Genomic DNA, 19,119 nt, shown 5'->3' on the forward strand with positions numbered 1-19,119 from the left:
ATTTTTGCAACACAATACAATAAGTGGCTCACCTCTTTGCAGTTAACTGTGGTGATATACATCACTGTAAGTACACAAAGGGTTAATGTACATACACTACACCTAGCTAGACTCGAGAGAGAACACCAGGGACATCACACACAGACAGTCAACCAATAGGTCAGTAAGATAGGACACGACCAATGGGCAGTCACGATACACACCGAGGTGACACTACCACAGGAGGGCATTACACCAACCTATATAAAAGGACACATCACACATGCTCAGTCTCTTTTCAGTGGAGAGACTCAGTGAGTACAGACACAGGGTTGATTGAACATCACACCCACCACATGGATTGTAGCAGACTGGTTCATCAGTCTGAGTAGCTATAGAAGGATTAACAGTAGTGTCGAATCCAAGTAGGAGAATTGTTAATAGTTTAATAAACGTGTTAAAGCTATCTACAAGACTGAACCTTCCTTTGTCAGAGTGCACATCAAGGAAGCAGCTTATGCTACGTCAAGAGCAGAACAAAACATGGTTCCAGGACTGAACTGTTTCAATCCATATAGTTAAAACTCAGCAAACAGTGACTACCAGCAACAACAGCCAGGCAAGATGATGTTCAAGATTCCGGTTCCACAGCAGCTCAGGTACCAAGGCAATCTCAGTGAAAACTGGCATTGGTTCAGGCAGAGATTCGAGATCTACCTGGTAGCGTCCGACCTAGATGGCGTGGCGGATGCAGAGAAAATAAAGCTTCTACTTACCATGGCGGGTCCAGAAGCAAATGAAATCTCCCAGACCTTCAAATACTCAAAGGGGCAAAACAAGAGCGATTTCCAGGCAGTCCTGGACAAATTCCAAGAATTCTGCGAGGAACATACAAGAAGAAAAGGTAAAAGAGGCGCCAAAACTCACCACGATGTAGGCTTGCAGCAACGAACGGCAGTTTTGAATTGCAGCCATCTTGGAAAAGGTGCTGCACATGCACAGTTGCATGAAGAGCGCACAGAACGGGAAGGTCCGTTTGCGCATGTGCGAGAAGCCGCGCATGCGCAATTGAGAACAAGGCCCCAAGTAAAGGAACAACGATCTGCGCATGCGCAATCGCTCCCTACGCACTACGACACACGCTTCATGACGTCAGAGGCCCCGGACCATGCCCACTTAAAGGGGAAATGTCCCAAAACACACAAAAAAATTTAAAGCCTCAAAACCAGACTCTTTCACCTGGAACGACAGCGCAATTCCTGAAATTCGACCAGTAGCTGAAAGTAACCTCCGCAGAACCCTGCAACAAGCAGTTAGCACTGCCCAAAGAGATGATACAGTCCTTGAAGACTCTGACTCAGACCTTGAATTCTTCTTTGGACATCGCGAGCCCAATGCCAGCTCCGACACAAAAGGTGATGATATGGTCTTGGAAGACAACGACTCAGACAAAGCTTTCACCTTGGGAGGCTACCCCAGTACCAAATCCGATCCGAAACTAGACCTGTTGTACATTGAAGACCCCGACGACGAGTTCTTCGGATTGGGGAATCTTCAGCCCAGCATATATGACACACCAAATCGTGAGTGCAGGATTATGCTGCGGCCTGACACCAAGAGACAGAGAGCGGTACAAGCCCACAGAGAGCGGCCTGCTGCCACACAGAGAGTGGCCCACGCACTGCGAAGGGTCCCCAACTCCACACAGAGAGTGGTCCACGCACCACAAAGGGTCCCAGCCTCCACACAGAAAGCGATGAAAGACTCCACAGCGAGCTCGTGGACAGACTCCACGATAGAAGCAACGCAAGACTCCAGAGCGCAGTCCTTGCATGAACAAGAAGTGGCTCGAGTAACACAAGCCTCCACAGAGAGCTTGTGGACAGACTCCACGATAGAAGCACCGCAAGACTCCAGAGCGCAGTCCTTGCATGAACAAGAAGTGATGACAGTTTCCACAGAGAGACCAATGCACGATTCCACACAAGGAACGCTGCAAGACTCCACAGAGGGAGTGACACAAGCCTCCACAGTGAGCTCGTGGACAGCCTCCACGATAGAAGCAATGCAAGACTCCAAAACGCAGTCCTTGCATGAACATACCATGAGGGTCTAGCAACCTCCTCTGAGCAACCAACAGCAGACAATGCAAGTCTGCCACGCTCAAGTGAACAACAGAAAGACTATGACAGTCTGCCATGCTCAAGTGTACAGCAAGCAGACTATGACAGTCTACCACACTTCAGTGAACAAGAAAAAGACTCTGACGGTCTACCCGGCTCAAGTGAACGACAAGAACACACTGAGGCTCTACCCACTGTATGAGCGACAAGTGACGATGGCATCCCACTTCCCATACCAGATGTGCAACGTGACAGACCTCAGCTAGTGTGTACAGAGGCACTCGACAAGCACAGTGAGACTACTGGTGACTCCGGTGACACCACATTACTTCAAACCTCATTCGCTCGAGCCTCTCCACAAGCAAATGCATTCCTGAATGTTTTGACTCCGGCCGGGGAGCGTCAAGAAACCTCCGAAGATTCAAGTGACCCTGAAATGACTCCGGACGGGGAGCAAGAAGAAACCTCAGCTGACTCAAGTGAACCTGCAATGACTCCGGACGGGGAGCATCAAGAAGCCAAAACTGACTCAGGTGAAACAGACCAGACTCCAGACGGGGAGCATGGACAAACCAAAACCGACTCAGGTGAAACAGACCAGACTCCAGACGGGGAGCAGGACAAGCCAAAGCTGATTCAAGTAAGCCAGACATGACTCCAGACGGGGAGCGCCGCAAACTCAGTGACGGCACGCTCAAGCACAGAGACACTGATGGCGTTCACAATGCAATGCCACCATCAACATCACCAACTCACCATCCAAACAAGAAAGCCACGCAACCATAATAATTAATGAACTTTGGACTCATGCGTATGATTTGGACTTATTGTTTAATGATCACTGTTATCATAACTTGTACAGAGCATCGCTCATCTACCTAGTTTGTTCAATTTTCTTTAACACTGTACAGAAAATATGTAACATGAAAAAAGGGGGGATGTGGTGATATACATCACTGTAAGTACACATAGGGTTAATGTACATACACTACACCTAGCTAGACACTAGAGGGAACACCAGAGACATCACACACAGACAGTCAACCAATAGGTCAGTAAGATAGGACACGACCAATGGGCAGTCACGATACACACAGAGGTGACACTACCACAGGAGGGCATTACATCAACCCATATAAAAGGACACATCACACATGCTCAGTCTCTTTCCAGTGGAGACACTCAGTGAATGCAGACACAGGGTTGATTGAACATCACACCCACCATGTGGATTGTAGCAGACTGGTTCGTCAGTCTGAGTAGCGATAGAAGGATTAACAGTTGCGTTGAATCCAAGTTGGAGAATTGTTAATAGTTTAATAAACGTGTTAAAGCTATCTCCAAGTCTGAACCTTCCTTTGTCAGAGTGCACATCAAGGAAGCAGCTTATGCTAAGTCAAGAGCATAACAAAACACCGACCACCTCAAAACACAACCTCCTCCGCCAGTTCGTCACCCATTACCCACTTTATGAACAGAATTCAGAAGCTCTATTGTAACTGTTGGAAGCCATTGAATAGCCCAACTCTCTCCAAGTACACAAACTGACTCTTCAAGCTAGCCGTGTAAACAAAGACTAGCCTTTGTGAAATGATCAGCCAGTTGGATTGCAACCAAGAGCCATAACTCTCTCCAAGTACACAAACTGCGAGCTGAACAGATGTCTGGACTGAATACATGAAAGCATTGGGAAAAACTTCAACAATTAAACATTGTTGTCATACTGGGCTACACTTCCATTACTGTAAAATGTACCATTTTATCCATTTCATAAACATTTTTAAATTCGTCTGAAGACTTTTCCACATTTCCAATCTTAGTCTTTTTCTTGAGAACTTGCCAGTTAACTCAAGTAACAGTCCAGCAAACACATGTGCCATGATTTTGCACCCACATTCGCCATGAGCACAAACGGCGACGTGGGCGCAAAATCTAGCAAGACTCGGAAAATGAGAATCTCGCCCGGGGAAGGGGTCCCACGTGTCTGTGGCCGTGGGGTCGGGTGGGGGAGGGAGTGTCTCCGTGTGTACCTGTGTGTCTGTGTATGTGTGTTGGGGGGGTTTCCTCTGCTTTATATTGGAGATCGAGGCGCCCTTTAAAATAGACACCCCAATCTCAGGATTTCCAGCTGCTGCCGTTTTTCCGGCCTTGCCGCATCAGCGTGACGGCATGGGTCACGCCTCCAGATTTTTTCTACACAGAGCGCAGGATTATCTGGAGAGAAAACCCAGCTGGGTAGCCTGCGAGCTGTAGGCCGCTTTTCTCGCTTCAGCCTGTGCACAGAATGGAAAATTCCATCCGTTACTTAATGGGTTGTTACATCTTACAGTCACTGTATTGTCATAGCTTACCTCACTGAACTATAAAGGAGACTAAACTATTTTACCTGTCTTTTGAACTCTTCCCATCTTCATTCCTTGTGCAAAGTCAGCTGCTAAAATCCAGATACCTCCCTGAAAATTAAAACTTATCGTAGACAGCTCTTAATGAGCCCACAATGCTGGTAATTATATCCTGAATAGGAGCAGGCCTGTTACAGGCCTGTAAAATGGCTGATGGCGGAAATGGTTTTGGGTCCTCCAGGCGCGCCACTTGGTGGCCATTTACTTTTCTGGTCCCACTTTCCTTTGGTCCCGAGGACAGTATCAGGTCTGTCAATCTTGCACCTACTTTCTAGGGATGGGAAAAATCCCTTGCTGTTTGTTTTTGGAAGGATTGCGAATGCCTGCTTCATTTTCCTTTTGAAAGGAGATCAAACAGTTTACTTGATCTGATGTAACTTTAGTATTTGTGAATAAATAACATTTGATCATTGAACAGCACTAACTATTGACCATGATAAACCTTCTTCCTATGGAATGGAAACTGTAAAATTCACTGTGCACTTTTCTTGTCTTAAAGGACATGTTATACAATGGGCGAATTGTAAATTGATAGCCACTGTTGAAGTCCCAAGTGTGAATTTTACACCATCGAGATTTTCAGGAATTTGCTGCTGTAGCTTTCAAGTAGCTCATTACATAACAAATTAAATACAGTTGCATCCTGATCACTGCATAGATATTATACTGAGATTAAGATTTCTGACATCCTCAAAGCAAAACGACCAGCTGTAAGTTGATTTTGCTCCACTCCATTCATTACTGAATTGCTCCAAATGCAAAATGACAGAAAATACTTAACAGATTTCAAATGAGCGTTAGGATTTGTTTCCAGATGGCATTTGACCACATGTCTGATGAGGGCTCATCAATTGAAAATCGTCACTCAGAAAGTGTGGAGGGGAGTTCAGAGAAATTGCTTTGCGCATAAGTCTAGTGGAGCAAGGAACACTTGGCCACAGAGTATAATGGAAGCAGAGATCATTCCAATTTTCAAAATGTTTGGATCAGAGAATGTTATGGGGCTATGTTAAGAGAGCAAGGTGATCAGATTAATTTTGGATTGCTCAGCAAAGTGCCAGCATGTTTGTGAAAGATCTCCTTTTGTGTTGAGATGAGAGCAGTGCGGGAATATTGTCCTGCTAAGGGTTGAAGCCTCAACTCTCCCTTTCCACTGGACTTGGAAGGCACTATGTTGGGTGGTTACCTGTCATTGAAATCTTGTCTATTGGTGAAGGAGAGACGAGAGGGGGTGATGAGACACTCCCATTCACCGACTGGCTGCCAAGTACCATCAGTATTGATGCTAACTTCAGAGGAACTAGTGATGTGGGGAAAAGTGAACCAAATACGAGGCCATGATGCTTTAGGACTCTCCAAAGCCTCCCCCTCAGACACCAATCAGAAATGTGATGGATCGGCCTTCGCTTGCCCGATTTGATATAGCTGCAGCAATGCTTACGGTCTGCACCATGCAAGAAACTGCAGTCCACTTGATATGGCAGCCCTTCTACCACCTGAAACATGCACTGCACCACGGCTGCAGTGTGTGCTCTCTACAGGATGCACTACATCACCTTGCTAAGGCTCCTTCAACCACACCTCCCAAACCCATGATCTGTACCTCGAAGAACAGAGGCAACAGGAGCACGGGAACAAAACCGCTTCCAAGTTTTTTTCCAAGCTGTGCATCGCTCTGGTGACTGGGCACCCTACCCCCACCACAGTACGAAGGTGACCCGACCCCCACACCAACCCCCCACTAAAGACTCCCATTACAGAGACCCCCACCAGAGACCCCCATAAGAAAGACCCCCACCAGAAACCCCCAGATTAGAGAGACTCCCACTATAAACACCCCCATAAGAGAGGCCCCCACCAGAGATCCCCCATCAGAGAGACCCTCACCAGTAACCCCCACTGCAGAGACCCCCACCAGAGTCCCATAAGAGAGATCTCCACCAGAGACCCTCCAAAGAGAGACATCCAACAGAAACCCCCCATTACAGAGACCCCCACCAGAGATCCACATAAGAAAGATGCCCACCAGAAACGCCCACCATTGCAGAAACCCCCTATAAGAGAGCTCCCCTGCAGAGACCCCTCAATTACAGAGACCCCACCAGAGACCTCCCCATTACAGAGACTTCTGCCGAGAAGCTAGAGAGCAGTCCAGATAGAGACGGTAAAAAAGATCACTGCTTTAAAACTCACGTGTGCCCTACACCTGCTGACTCAGGCAGAGAGAGCAGCATCTGTAAATTTCTAGAAAGCAAAAATCATATCAGCTGGGTTTAAAACTCTCATGTCTTTGATCTGCAAGCCTTTCACTCACATCATTGGGAAATTGCTTTTACTAGGCTGTGATTGACAGCTTGCACATAGCCGGCTGTCCGGATTGTTTAATTTAATTTCCTTTCACGCTTGAATGGATCTCAAGTACCCAGCTGTGAAATTAACCACAATGTTCATAAAAATCTAGCTATGATTGACAGATCTTGGACCACAAGAAAACCAGTTAAATGCTTTCACTTCCTCTTTTTCTCTGTAGAAAGCACTTAACTGCTTAACTGGCATGCACTGGTTTTACTGCCAGGGTGTAGATGCTACAGTGCCTGAGGCAGTGCATCAGAAGAGAGGATTGTTGTAGGGGGGCTGGGAGTTAGGGTCAGGTGTGGAGAAATCTGGTCACCTTTATGCGAGCGTGGTGTGGGGGGGATGACTTGTTATTCCCTTCGTTGGGGAAGGGGGTAGAAGATGCCCCTCCTTGTAAGCAGGTGGGGGAGAGGGGTAGGATTTGTATCGTGCGGGGGGGGGGGGGGGGGGGGGCGGGGGGAGGAGGTGCCTGCTGGTGGACTTTATGATAGGACCACCAATACCGGAATCCGGCAAGCTCTCCACCATGTATAAATTTGCATTGTTGCGGAGTGAGACCCGCACCTGGATGTGACTCTTCGCGCCAGTAAAGACCAGTCCTGATTCTCCGCTGGTGGCAGCACTTAGACTCCTGAATGGAGAATCCTGGTCCAAATATGTTAAATGATGCTTGCTGGACGTCTGGTTCCCCAGCCGCGTGTTTCACGGCGGCACACCGTTCGTTGGCGGCAGGATTCTATCTTCCTGCTACTTGTCAATGGGATTTCCCATGCTGGCAGGACACCCACGGGCAGGGGTGTCCTGCCGGCGGGAAAATTGAATCACCAAAGACAAAAGAATTCCAGTTGAAGTTTCCTGCCTCTTGCATGAGTTAGCCTGTTTGGACTCAGGAATGATCTTGTTTTCCTAATGCTTGTTGCCTCTTCCCTCCTCCAGAGAATTTCAGGGCAGAAGATCAATCCCATATTACGCATGTTTGGCCAATCTATATCAGGAGGAGTGGACATGGATGGAAATGCTTATCCAGGTATGTGAATTGAAAGCCATGTTTGAAAATGTTTTGCTGTGTCTTGTCTCTTGGCCAAAAGCTTTGAAAGTTATCTTGTGCTGTTTGTTTCAGTATGTCAACCTGCTTATATTCTTGGCTACATCTTCTGTAATAGATTGAATCTTGGCTGAAGCTTATTTTAATTATAGAACATGTTTTAAGTGCATTCTTTACATCTGATGCATTTTCAGTATATTAAGCCTGTTTTGAGTACAATGGATTTTCAGTGCTACTTAGCCAGTACTAAATATTGGCATGAAAGAGAATTATGGTTTATCTTCCAGTCTGGACCTGATCATAGCACAGTACCACTGAACACATCCCTTCACATTCAAAGCTTTCTCAATTCGGCCATACCCTCTTGGATATACCTGCTATTCTGAGTTTCCTTTCATACACTCCTCCTTAATGAAGCTCATAAGCTGCTCCATCTGCAATGTGGCCATCGATGATGACCCATCCCCCTCCGCCATCTTCCCCACTGCTACTGCACCACAAGGTTCTTCCAACTCATGGGCGAGGGTTCTCACCGAATTTAATCGGGCCTGGTAGCTCATTTCATCCCACACTGGGGGAGAATCCATCATACTCTTCTCTCCTCACGATTCATCACCAAAGATCGCCCATAAAATGGGCAGAAAGTTCCAAAGCTTCCACCTCCATGCAGAAGCCCGTTGTGCGACCAGTCACACCATGGCCGCCGTCAGAAATCTTTCCTTTCATACATATTCACTGTGTATTGAATTAATACATCAAAACAAAGTAGGCTGTTCAGCCCCTTGACCCACTTCAGGCAATCAATTAGATTATGGTCGATCTCTACCGTAACTCAATTTGGTACCGTTACACTCAAAACGCTTACATAAGAATAAATCTTACCAATCTCAGGTTTGACATTTATGGTTAGCCTAGACCTGGATTATCATGAAGTCAGATTGATTCTGGAACTGTTAAAAAAATGGCAGGCGGAACCCGATTTTGGGAATCACAGTATCCCTAATTTTCGCTGGCCTGAGATAAGGGTAATGAACCTGTACCTTGCATACCCGACCAGGCTGGCTTCATTTGCAGGAAGAAGCATCATCTTAGCTGCCCCGCAGTTTTTGTGGAGTTCGGCCAGCTTCTCCATGACTAGTGGACCATGGCCCCTGTGTGAATTGTTGTGAATTGTGAATTGTAATCTAGACTTGAGAACCTTTTGAAATATATGGTCAAAAATATTATTCTTGCCTTCCCTGACTCTTCTGTGTTCCCATAGTGACTTCATTCCAACTCAATGCCAGCTTATGCACCCCAGCCACTCCCCATGACCCCTCACACTACCCATGCCAATTCATGTCCTTTCATGCCCTTCACTCATAGAACATAGAACAGCACAGTACAGGCCCTTCGGCCCACGATGTTGTGCCAAACTAGTCTGAAACTAAAATCAAATCAACCTACTCCCAATCATTCTAGTGCACTCCATATGCCTATCCAATAACCGCTTGAAAGTTCCTAAAGTGTCCGACTCCACTACCATAGCTGGGAGTGCATTCCACGCCCTGTTGCTAACTTTTGGTTGGTTCAATTGGCTCTGTTTTATAACCTTTGCTCGCGAGTCGCCAGGTATCTTTATGATACCTCCACGAGGTTCAAGTTCAAGTAATGATCAATAACTCAATACACCAATTAGTAAGATTCAAATCAAAGCACATTTAGTATACACAGTAATCGCTACTCATGCATAAATTCTACTTCTAAGCTACTTCTACAACTAACAGGCCTATACTTAGCTTCGGACTGGCCCACCAGGTCAGGGGAACAAATGGCCTTTTGTTCGGGTTCTGAGTCTGCGGGATTCGAAGTTGGTACGGATTGGTAGCTAGGAGCGCCTATCTCGTAGCGAGTGTTGACTTAAGACTTACTGGATATCGGTGGCAGCTGAACCGGTCACTGTCAAGGGTTGGTTTGTGTTGCTGAGTGACCCAGTCAAGAAGAACGATTTAAACTTGGGGGCTTAACTTTATAGTCCCCAGGGGCTTCCCGCCTTTCGGGGCGGACCCTGTACCTGGTTCCAAGTGATTGGACTTCGTTCCAATCGCTTGGTTCGATTTCTCCAATACTGGAGCGGTTCCCTGATCGATGGGCGGTCTTGAGGTGTCCGTTAACCCCTTTTGTGTTGGCTCCTGCTGGCGCCGGGGAGTCTGGCTTGGCTTTGTTTATCCCAAATGTTTCGATTGTACCTGGGGATCGCTCATTAGTATGTAGATGGCTGCTACATTATTATGCAGATGGCTGCTTGTATCGATGCTGTCTGGGCTTTTGCAGAGTTTAATACACAGTAACTTGCACCTGCTGGTTTCTGCCTGTGTTGGCTGAATTTCCCTGCAGCCTTTGCTGTCCTCCATTTTACGTCGGGAGTTGGCCAACCCAGGTGGCTACAGCCCCAACCACTCTCTGAGTAAAGAACCTACCTCTGACATCCCTACTATATCTTCCACCATGAACCTTATAGTTATGCCCCCTTGTAACAGCTACATTCACCCGAGGAAAAAGTCGCTGAACATCCACTCTATCTATCCCTCTCATCATCTTATACACCTCAATTGAGTCACCTCTCATCCTCCTTCGCTCCAATGAGAAAAGCCCAAGCTCCCTCAACCTTTCCTCATAAGACCTACCCTCCAATCCAGTCAGCATCCTGGTAAATCTCCTTTGCACCCTTTCTAATGCTTCCACATCCTCAGTATACATTATGTACGTAACCAATGAGCCTCACAATAACAATGCAAAGTGTAGAACCATTGAGAGAAAAAAAATCACAAATCTTTTGACCTGACAAACTTATCAAAGTGTCAATCCAGATAGACCATAAAAGTATCAATAACAAAGGTTTCAAATACTTCAAGCTTCTTAATCTTGTCCAAATAAACATTGAGATATGAACAAAAGAGATCACAGAAAGAACAATTTATTGTTCAGGATAGGCATAAAAGAAAAGGTGGTGGCGTGGCACTGCTGGTTAAAGAGGAAATTAACACAATAGTGAGAAAGGATATTAGCTCTGACAATGTGGAATCTGTATGGGTAAAGTTGAGAAATACCAAGGGACAAAAAACATTAGTGGGTCTCATATATAGACCCCCAAACTGCACTGGTGAGGTTGGGAATGGCATTAAACAAGAAACTAGAGATACATGTAATAAGGGAATATCGGTGATCATGGGTGATTTTAATCTTCATATAGATTGGGAAAATCAAATTAGCACAATGCCGTAGAGGAGGAATTCTTGGAGTGTATACGGGATGGTTTTCTTGACCAATATGTGGAGGAACCAACTAGAGAGCAGGCCATCTTAGGTACTGTGTAGTGAGAAGGGAATCATTGCCAATCTGGCTGTACGAGATCCCTTGGGGATGAGTGACCATAACATGGTAGAATTTTTTATCAAGATGGAGAGCGAAGTAGTTGATTCGGGGACTAGGGTGCTGAATCTTAATAAAGGGAACTATGAGGATATGAGGTGTGAGTTGGCCTTGATAGATTGGGGAGAGTTACTTAAAGGGATGACCGTGGATAGACAATGGCAATCATTCAAGGAACGCATGGAGGAACTACAGCAACTGTTCATTCCTGTCTGGCACAAAAGCAAAGGGTGTAAGAGGGCCAATCCATGGCTTACAAAGGAAATTAGAAATAGTATCCGATACAAGGAAGAAGCATACAGATTGGCCAAGAAAAATAATAGGTCTGAGGATTGGGAGCAGTTTAGAATTCAGCAAAGAAGGACGAAGGGATTGATTAAGAAGGGTAAAGTACAGTACGAAAGAAAGCTTGCAGGGAACATAAAGACTGACACAAGAGTTTCTACAGATATGTGAAGAGAAAGATATTGGTAAAGAGAAATGTAGGCCCACTACAGACAGAAACAGGGGAATGCATAATAAGGGACAAAGAAATGGCTGAGCAATTGAATCCATACTTTGGTTCTGTCTTCACAAATGAGGACACAAATCAGATCCCAGAAATGTTGGAGAATGAAAGGTTTAGTGAGAAGGAAGAATTGAGGGAGATCAACATTAGTAGAGAAATGGTGCTGGGAAAACTGGTGGGATTGAAGGCGGATAAATCCCCAGGGCCTGATAATCTGCATCCCAGAGTGCTTAAGGAGGTGGCTCTGGAAATAGTGGATGCATTGGTGGTCATCTTCCTGGATTCTATAGACTCTGGAACAGTCCCTGCAGATTGGAGGGTAGCTCATGTCACTTCGATATTCAAAAAGGGAGGTAGAGAGAAAGCAGGGAATTATAGACCAGTAAGCCTAACATCGATAGTGGGGAAAATGCTTGAATCCATTATCAAGGACTTTATAGCGGAACATTTAGAAAGCAGTGGCAGGAACAGTCAGAGTCAGCATGGATTTATGAAGGGAAAATCATGCTTGACAAATCTGTTGGAATTCTTTGAAGAGGTAACCAGTACAGTCGACAAGGGGGAGCCAGTCGATGTGGTATATTTGGACTTTCAGAAGGCGTTTGACAAAGTCCCGCATAAGAGATTATTGTGCAAAATCAAAGCGCATGGGATTGGGGGAAATGTATTGATGTGGATAGAAAACTGGTTGGCAGAGAGGAAACAAAGAGTAGGGATTAATGGGTCCTTTTCAAATTGGCAGTCAGTAACCAGTGGGGTACCACAGGGATCTGTGCTGGGACCCCAGCTATTCACAATATATATTAATCATTTAGGTGAGGGAACAAAATGTAACATCTCAAAGTTTGCAGATGATACCAAATTAGGTGGGAGGGTGAATTGTGACGAGGATGCAGGGATCCTACAGCAAGATCTGGACAGGTTGGGCGAGTGGGTAAACCAATGGCAGATGCAGTATAATTTGGATAAGTGTGAGGTTATTCATTTTGGAAGCAAAAACAGGAAGGCAGATTACTACCTGAATGGTTGTAAATTGGGAGAGGGGAGTGTGCAGTGGGACCTGGGTGTCCTTGTGCACCATTCGCTGAAGGCAAGCATGCAGGTGCAGCAGGCGGTAAAGAAGGCTAATGGAATGTTGGCCTTCATTGCAAGTGGTTTTGAGTATCGAAGCAGGGATGTGTTGCTGCAATTGTATAGGGCCTTGGTGAGGCCACACTTGGAGTATTGTGTGCAGTCTCCTTCTCTGAGGAAGGATGTTCTTGCTCTCGAGGGAGTGCAGTGAAGGTTTACCAGACTGATTCCAGGGATGGCGGGACTGTCATATGAGGAGAGATTGACTAGGTTGGGATTGTTCGCGCTGGAGTTCAGAAGAATGAGGGGGGATCTCATAGAGACTTATAAAATTCTAACAGGACTAGACAGGGTAGATGCAGGGAAGATGTTACCAATGATGGGTGTGTCCAGAACTAGGGATCACAGCCTGAGGATTCAGGGTAAACCATTTCGGACAGAGATAAGGAAACATGTCTTCGCACAAAGAGTGGTGAGCCTGTGGAATTCATTACCACAGGAAGTAGTTGATGCTAAAACTTTGAATATATTCAAGAGGCGGATGGGTACAGCACTTGGGGAGAATGGGATCAAAGGCTATGGGGAGAAAGCAGGATTAGGCTATTGAGTTGGATGATCAGCCATGATCGTGATGAATGGCGGAGCAGGCTCCAAGGGCCAAAAGGCCTCCTCCTATCTTCTATGTATCTATATATCTGTTATAACCATTTAATAATGCAAATTAATATTGGCTGTCAGAATAGAACCCCCTGCTGAGCTAATGTTTTAATTGGCCTGGACTCATAGCCAAGGATACACAATGTGGTTTGGCTGTGAACAAATTACCTTAAATTTATGCCATCTTGTTCTTCATCTTTCCACCATTGGGTGTATCCCAATGTACTGTGTTCAGACCCCTCATGATATTGTACCCCTCTACCAAATCGCCTCTCAACCTTCTCCCGGCAATCTACCCAGCATTGTGGAAAATTGCCCATGTGTGTCCTGTGGACAAGAAACAGGACAAATCCAACCCAGCCATTTACCACATATCAGTCTGCTCTCTGTCATCAGCAAAGTGATGGAAGAAGTCGTCAACATGCTATCAAGCAGCATTTACTCAGCAATAACCTGCTCACGGGCGCTCAGTTTGGGTTCTGCCAAGCTCACTCAGCTCTTGACCTCATTGGTTCAAACATGGACAGAAGAGCTGAATGCCAGAGGTGAGGTGAGAGTGACTGCCCTTGACATCAAGGAAGCATTTGACTGAGTATTTGCATCAAGGAACCCTAGCTAATCTGGAGTCAATGGGAATCAGGGGGAAAACTCTTCACTAGTTGGAGCCATATCTGGCACAAAGGAAGACGGTTGTGTGGTTGGAGGTCAATCATCTAACTCCTGCGATATCCTGCAGGAGTTCCTCAGGGGATGTTTGCTGATGACTGCACAATGTTCAGCACCATTCACAACTCCTCAGATAATGAAGCAGCCCATCGAAATGCAGCAAGACCTGGACAATATCCAAGCTTGGGCTGACAAGTGGCAAGTTACATTCGCACCACACAAATGCCAGGCAATGACCATCTCCTACAAGAGAGGATCTAATCATTGACCCATGACATTCAATGGCATTACCATCGCTGGAAATTGCAGTCAACATCCTGGGGTATACCATTGATCCAAAACTGAACTGGACTAGCCATATTAATACTGTGGCTACCAGGGTAGGTCAAAGGCTAGGAATCCTACGGTGAGTAACTCACCTCCTGACCCCCCAAAGCCTGACCACCATCTAAAAGGCACAAGTCGGAAGTGTAATGGAATACTCTCCACTTGCCTGGATGAATGCTGCTCCAACACTCTAAAGAAGCTCGGCATCATCCAGGCAAAGCAGCCCGCTTGATTGCTTCCCTTCCACAAACATTCAAACCCTCCACCACCGACAAACAGTGGCAGCCATGTGTTCCATCTACAAGATGCACTGCAGTAACTCACTGAGGTTTCTTAGACAGCACTTTTCAAACCCACGACCACTACCATCTAGAAGGACAAGAGCAGCAGATACCTGGGAACCCCACCACCTGGAGGTTCCCCTCCAAGTCACTTCACACCCCGACTTGGAAATATATCATCGTTCCTTCACTTTTGCTGGGGCAAAATACTGGAACTCCCTCTCTAACAGCACTGTGGGTGTACCTACATCACATGACTGCAGTGGTTCAGGCAGGCAGCTCACCACCACCTTCTGAAGGGCAACTAGGGATAGGCAATAAATGCTGGCCTAACCAGTGTTGCCCACATCCTGTAAATGAATTTAAAAAAAATCTCCATGGAATATAGTCTCAAATTCTCCAATGAATTTATATAACTGAAGTTTCGCTTCCCTGGACCCGTACCGTGAATCTTTTCTGAACTCTCTCTAATATCTTCACAACTTCATAAAGTGTGGTACCTGGAACAAGGGAGGCGGTGGCATAGTGGTATTGGACGAGTCATCCAGAGACCCAGGATAATGATCTGGGGACCTGGGTTCAAATCCCACCATGGCAGGTGATGGTATTTAAATTCAATAAAATATCTGTAATCAAAAAGTCGAATGATGACCATGAAACCATTGTCGATTATCGGAAAAACCCACCTGGTTCACTAATGTCCTTTAGGGAAGGGAATCTGCCATCCTGACCAGGTCTGGCCTACATGTGACGCCAGACCCACAACATTGTGTTTGACTCTTTTAAAAAATATATTTCTTTATTCTCCTCCTTTTTCACATTTTCTCCCAAATTTACACCCACCAACAATAAACAATAATCAATACCAAATATGTCAATCCTCATATCAATGACAACGATCCCATCCTCCCACCAAACCTCAAACATTCACCCGCATGTTCACATAAACAAATGACAAAAAGGAATCCGGAATCACCCATAGCCGCCATTAACACACACCGCCCCCCCTCCCCCCAACCCTCCCACCCACCCCTCCAACTAATGTTCGATGTTATCCAGTTCTTGAAAGTGCATAATGAATAATGCCCATGAATTGTAGAACTCTCCGTCCTTCCCCTCAGTTCAAACTTAACCTTCTCAAGAATCAAGAATTCCAACATTCTGGTTGACCCTTAACTGCCCCCCAATCAAGGGGAATTAGGGATGGGCATTAAATGCTGGCACAGCCTGTGATACGCACATCCCATGTATGAATGAAAAGAAACTTAGCGCAGTACTTCAGTTGAGGATGAACCAGTGTTTTATATAAGTTTTAAAAGCTCCCTTGCTTTTGTTATCGGACCCCATTGATAAAACTTAGGATACCTTATTAAACGTGACAATCATTCTGGCTTTTGCTGTAGTGCAGATTCAATACTCCTTGCACCTTTTTGTAGATAATATGGTTTCTTGCTCTGGTGCAGAAGTTTGACAAAAAGGGAGTGCATGTCTCCGCAATTCGACAAGGAAAATTGAGTTGTGGTGCATATGATTTTTTTGGTTTTAACAGGTAGAAAATCATATGAGTCATGATGAATTCCATGGCCTTCTTTCCAAATGCAATATGCATCAGGAGGGTCAATTCACAAAATGTATCCAATAGTATTTATGGTTAGTGTTATAACGATATAACCTCAAGTTCCATAGAAATCCATAGAACCATAGTGAAGAATCTGTGCAGAAGAAGGCCATTCGGCCCATCGAGTCTTCAGCGATTCTCTGAAAGAGCCCACCCTATCCCCATAACCCTGTAACCCCACCTAACTTACACATCTTTGGAACAAGGGCAATTTAGCATGGTCGATCCACCTAACCTACACATCTTTGGACTGTGGGAGGAAACCGGAGCACTTGGAGGAAAGCCACACAGACACGAGGAGTACGTGCAAACTCCACACAGTCACCTGGAATCAAACCTGGGTCCTCGGCACTGTGAGGCAGCAGTGCTAACCACTGTGCCATTCATATAATGAGAATCAGGTTGTAATGTTCTTTGATTGGGTTGATGTGAACAAAGAACAAAGCTTTATAAACAAAGATATTCATTATAATACTACATTAACAAATAACTTAAATGTTGGTTGGATGGTCTAACTACAGCAGTAAAACATATAACTTATAATACACATGCAGATCATAGATCGTAGAATTTACAGTGATGATGAACTACTCATATTATATACAGATGATAGTCTACTTATCATGTTTCTATTTGAAACCAGGATTCAATATTCAATGTGACGTTTTTGATAAATTCTTTAGAAGTAAATTATTCAGCTATACTAAAAGCCAACTTTGGAACAGGAGGCAGAAATAGACAGATCAAATTAGATCTATAGGTGAGATCAATAGAAATTGATCTGTTGTGGGTCCCTTGTTTACGGGGTTCATACGATTCTGTGTGTCTTGATGATGTGCATTAAGGAGGGTCGCGTTGAAGTCTGCAGTCCTCCCGCTTCCATATACTGACCTCGGAAAAATACGTTATAGGATTTTTCGAAAATCCTGCTAGAATTATGAGGGAGTTCACAAGAGCAGCCTAGCAAATTTGGCCCACCAGATTGCAGAAAGAGATATAAATGGAAATGATCAAATAGTCCAAGCTATATGATAGTTCAGATGGAATCATAAAATTATGATTTAATGAAAAGAACTGGCCAAATTGCAACAGCTGAGTTGCAAACAGGGATAGGCATGAGAAACATTGCTTTGTGGCCCTCGTATTTACCCATAGCCTTCCTTCAGATAATTAAATGTAGGGATGTAGTGGAACACATATGCCGGAGCAGAGAGAACATGCTAGAATGTGTGGAGAGAGGAATTGGAAAAGACCATCCAGCATGTTGAGATGTGGTGTGAAAACACAAACCTCGATTCCTGTCTCAGTTCCTGGGAGAGGAAAAACAATCTGATGCCAATTTGGGGAAATCTTTCAGAAATTCCTCTCCTCAAACCTCAAAAGGCCCAGGACACATGATAAACCATTGCTTAATAGCTAATGTTTTATTCCTTAGGACATTTGATAGGTGATCATGAAGGGTTTAGGTAGTGTCAACCAGGCACTGGTGACTGTCAAAAAAAACAGAAGATGAAACAAAACGATTTTATTAAATGAGCGTTTAGAATTTGGAATGCATGGCCTGTTAGCACAGTGGATTAGCTATTAGGCAATGGAGATCAGACCTGGACGATTCAAAGAACAGGAGAGATGGTGAGACTGAAAGCTGAGGTTCTAGATGATGGGGATGCCTCCTTAATGGGCACCCTATCAGAGACACTCTCCCAGGTGTAAACATTTCCCCCTCCCTGTTTTTCACTCTCTCTTGCCCTTCGAACCATGCTCCCCACCCCACTCAACTTCGCACCCACCAGGGTCTGCTAATCTGGCCCCTGTCAAGACCCCAGACTCACCTTCCATCTCAACGCCAACACTGAATGCCTTTCTCCTAGCATTGGCCACAGCTCCTGCAGGCGTTGCTGGGATGTGAGAGCTGTTATCTCCCTGATTGGCCAGAGTTGGGAATTCCGCTTGGTGAGGGGCAATGGATAAGAATGGATCAGTAAGCAATCTCTGTCAGCTCCATGATCGTGGAGAGCTGCTGGAGGAGGATGGTGTGATTAATCATGCCAAAGGCTGCAGACGGGTAGAGAACATAGAACATAGAACATAGAACATAGAAAATACAGCACAGAACAGGCCCTTCGGCCCACGATGTTGTGCCGAACCGTTGTCCTAGATTAATCATAGATTATCATTGAATTTACAGTGCAGAAGGAGGCCATTCGGCCCTTTGAGTCTGCACCGGCTCCTGGAAAGAGCACCCTACCCAAACTCAACACCTCCACCCAACACCAAGGGCAATTTTGGACATTAAGGGCAATTTATCATTGGCCAATTCACCTAACCTGCACATCTTTGGACTGTGGGAGGAAACCGGAGCACCCGGAGGAAACCCACGCAGACACGGGGAGGACGTGCAGACTCCGCACAGACAGTGACCCAAGCCGGAATCGAACCTGGGACCCTGGAGCTGTGAAGCATTGTGCTATCCACAATGCTACCGTGCTGCCCTTAAGAACAGATAAATCTACACTATATCATTTTACCGTAATCCATGTACCTATCCAATAGCTGCTTGAAGGTCCCTAATGTTTCTGACTCAACTACTTCCACAGGCAGTGCATTCCATGCCCCCACTACTCTCTGGGTAAAGAACCTACCTCTGATATCCCTCCTATATTTTCCACCTTTCAC

General features: G+C 45.5%; 1 protein-coding gene across 1 annotated transcript in view; it reads left to right on the plus strand.

Annotated features, from left to right (window-relative positions):
• The window catches only part of itga9 (integrin, alpha 9), a 936,771-nt gene that overhangs the window by 236,671 nt on the left and 680,981 nt on the right, over positions 1–19,119 (plus strand). The window contains exon 12 of the mRNA XM_072467362.1: positions 7,796–7,886. Coding sequence (XP_072323463.1) covers positions 7,796–7,886 — 91 coding nt within the window. The remainder of the gene's footprint in view (positions 1–7,795; positions 7,887–19,119) is intronic.

This window comes from Scyliorhinus torazame, chromosome 11 (assembly GCF_047496885.1).
Source record: "Scyliorhinus torazame isolate Kashiwa2021f chromosome 11, sScyTor2.1, whole genome shotgun sequence".
Lineage (NCBI taxonomy): Eukaryota > Metazoa > Chordata > Chondrichthyes > Carcharhiniformes > Scyliorhinidae > Scyliorhinus > Scyliorhinus torazame.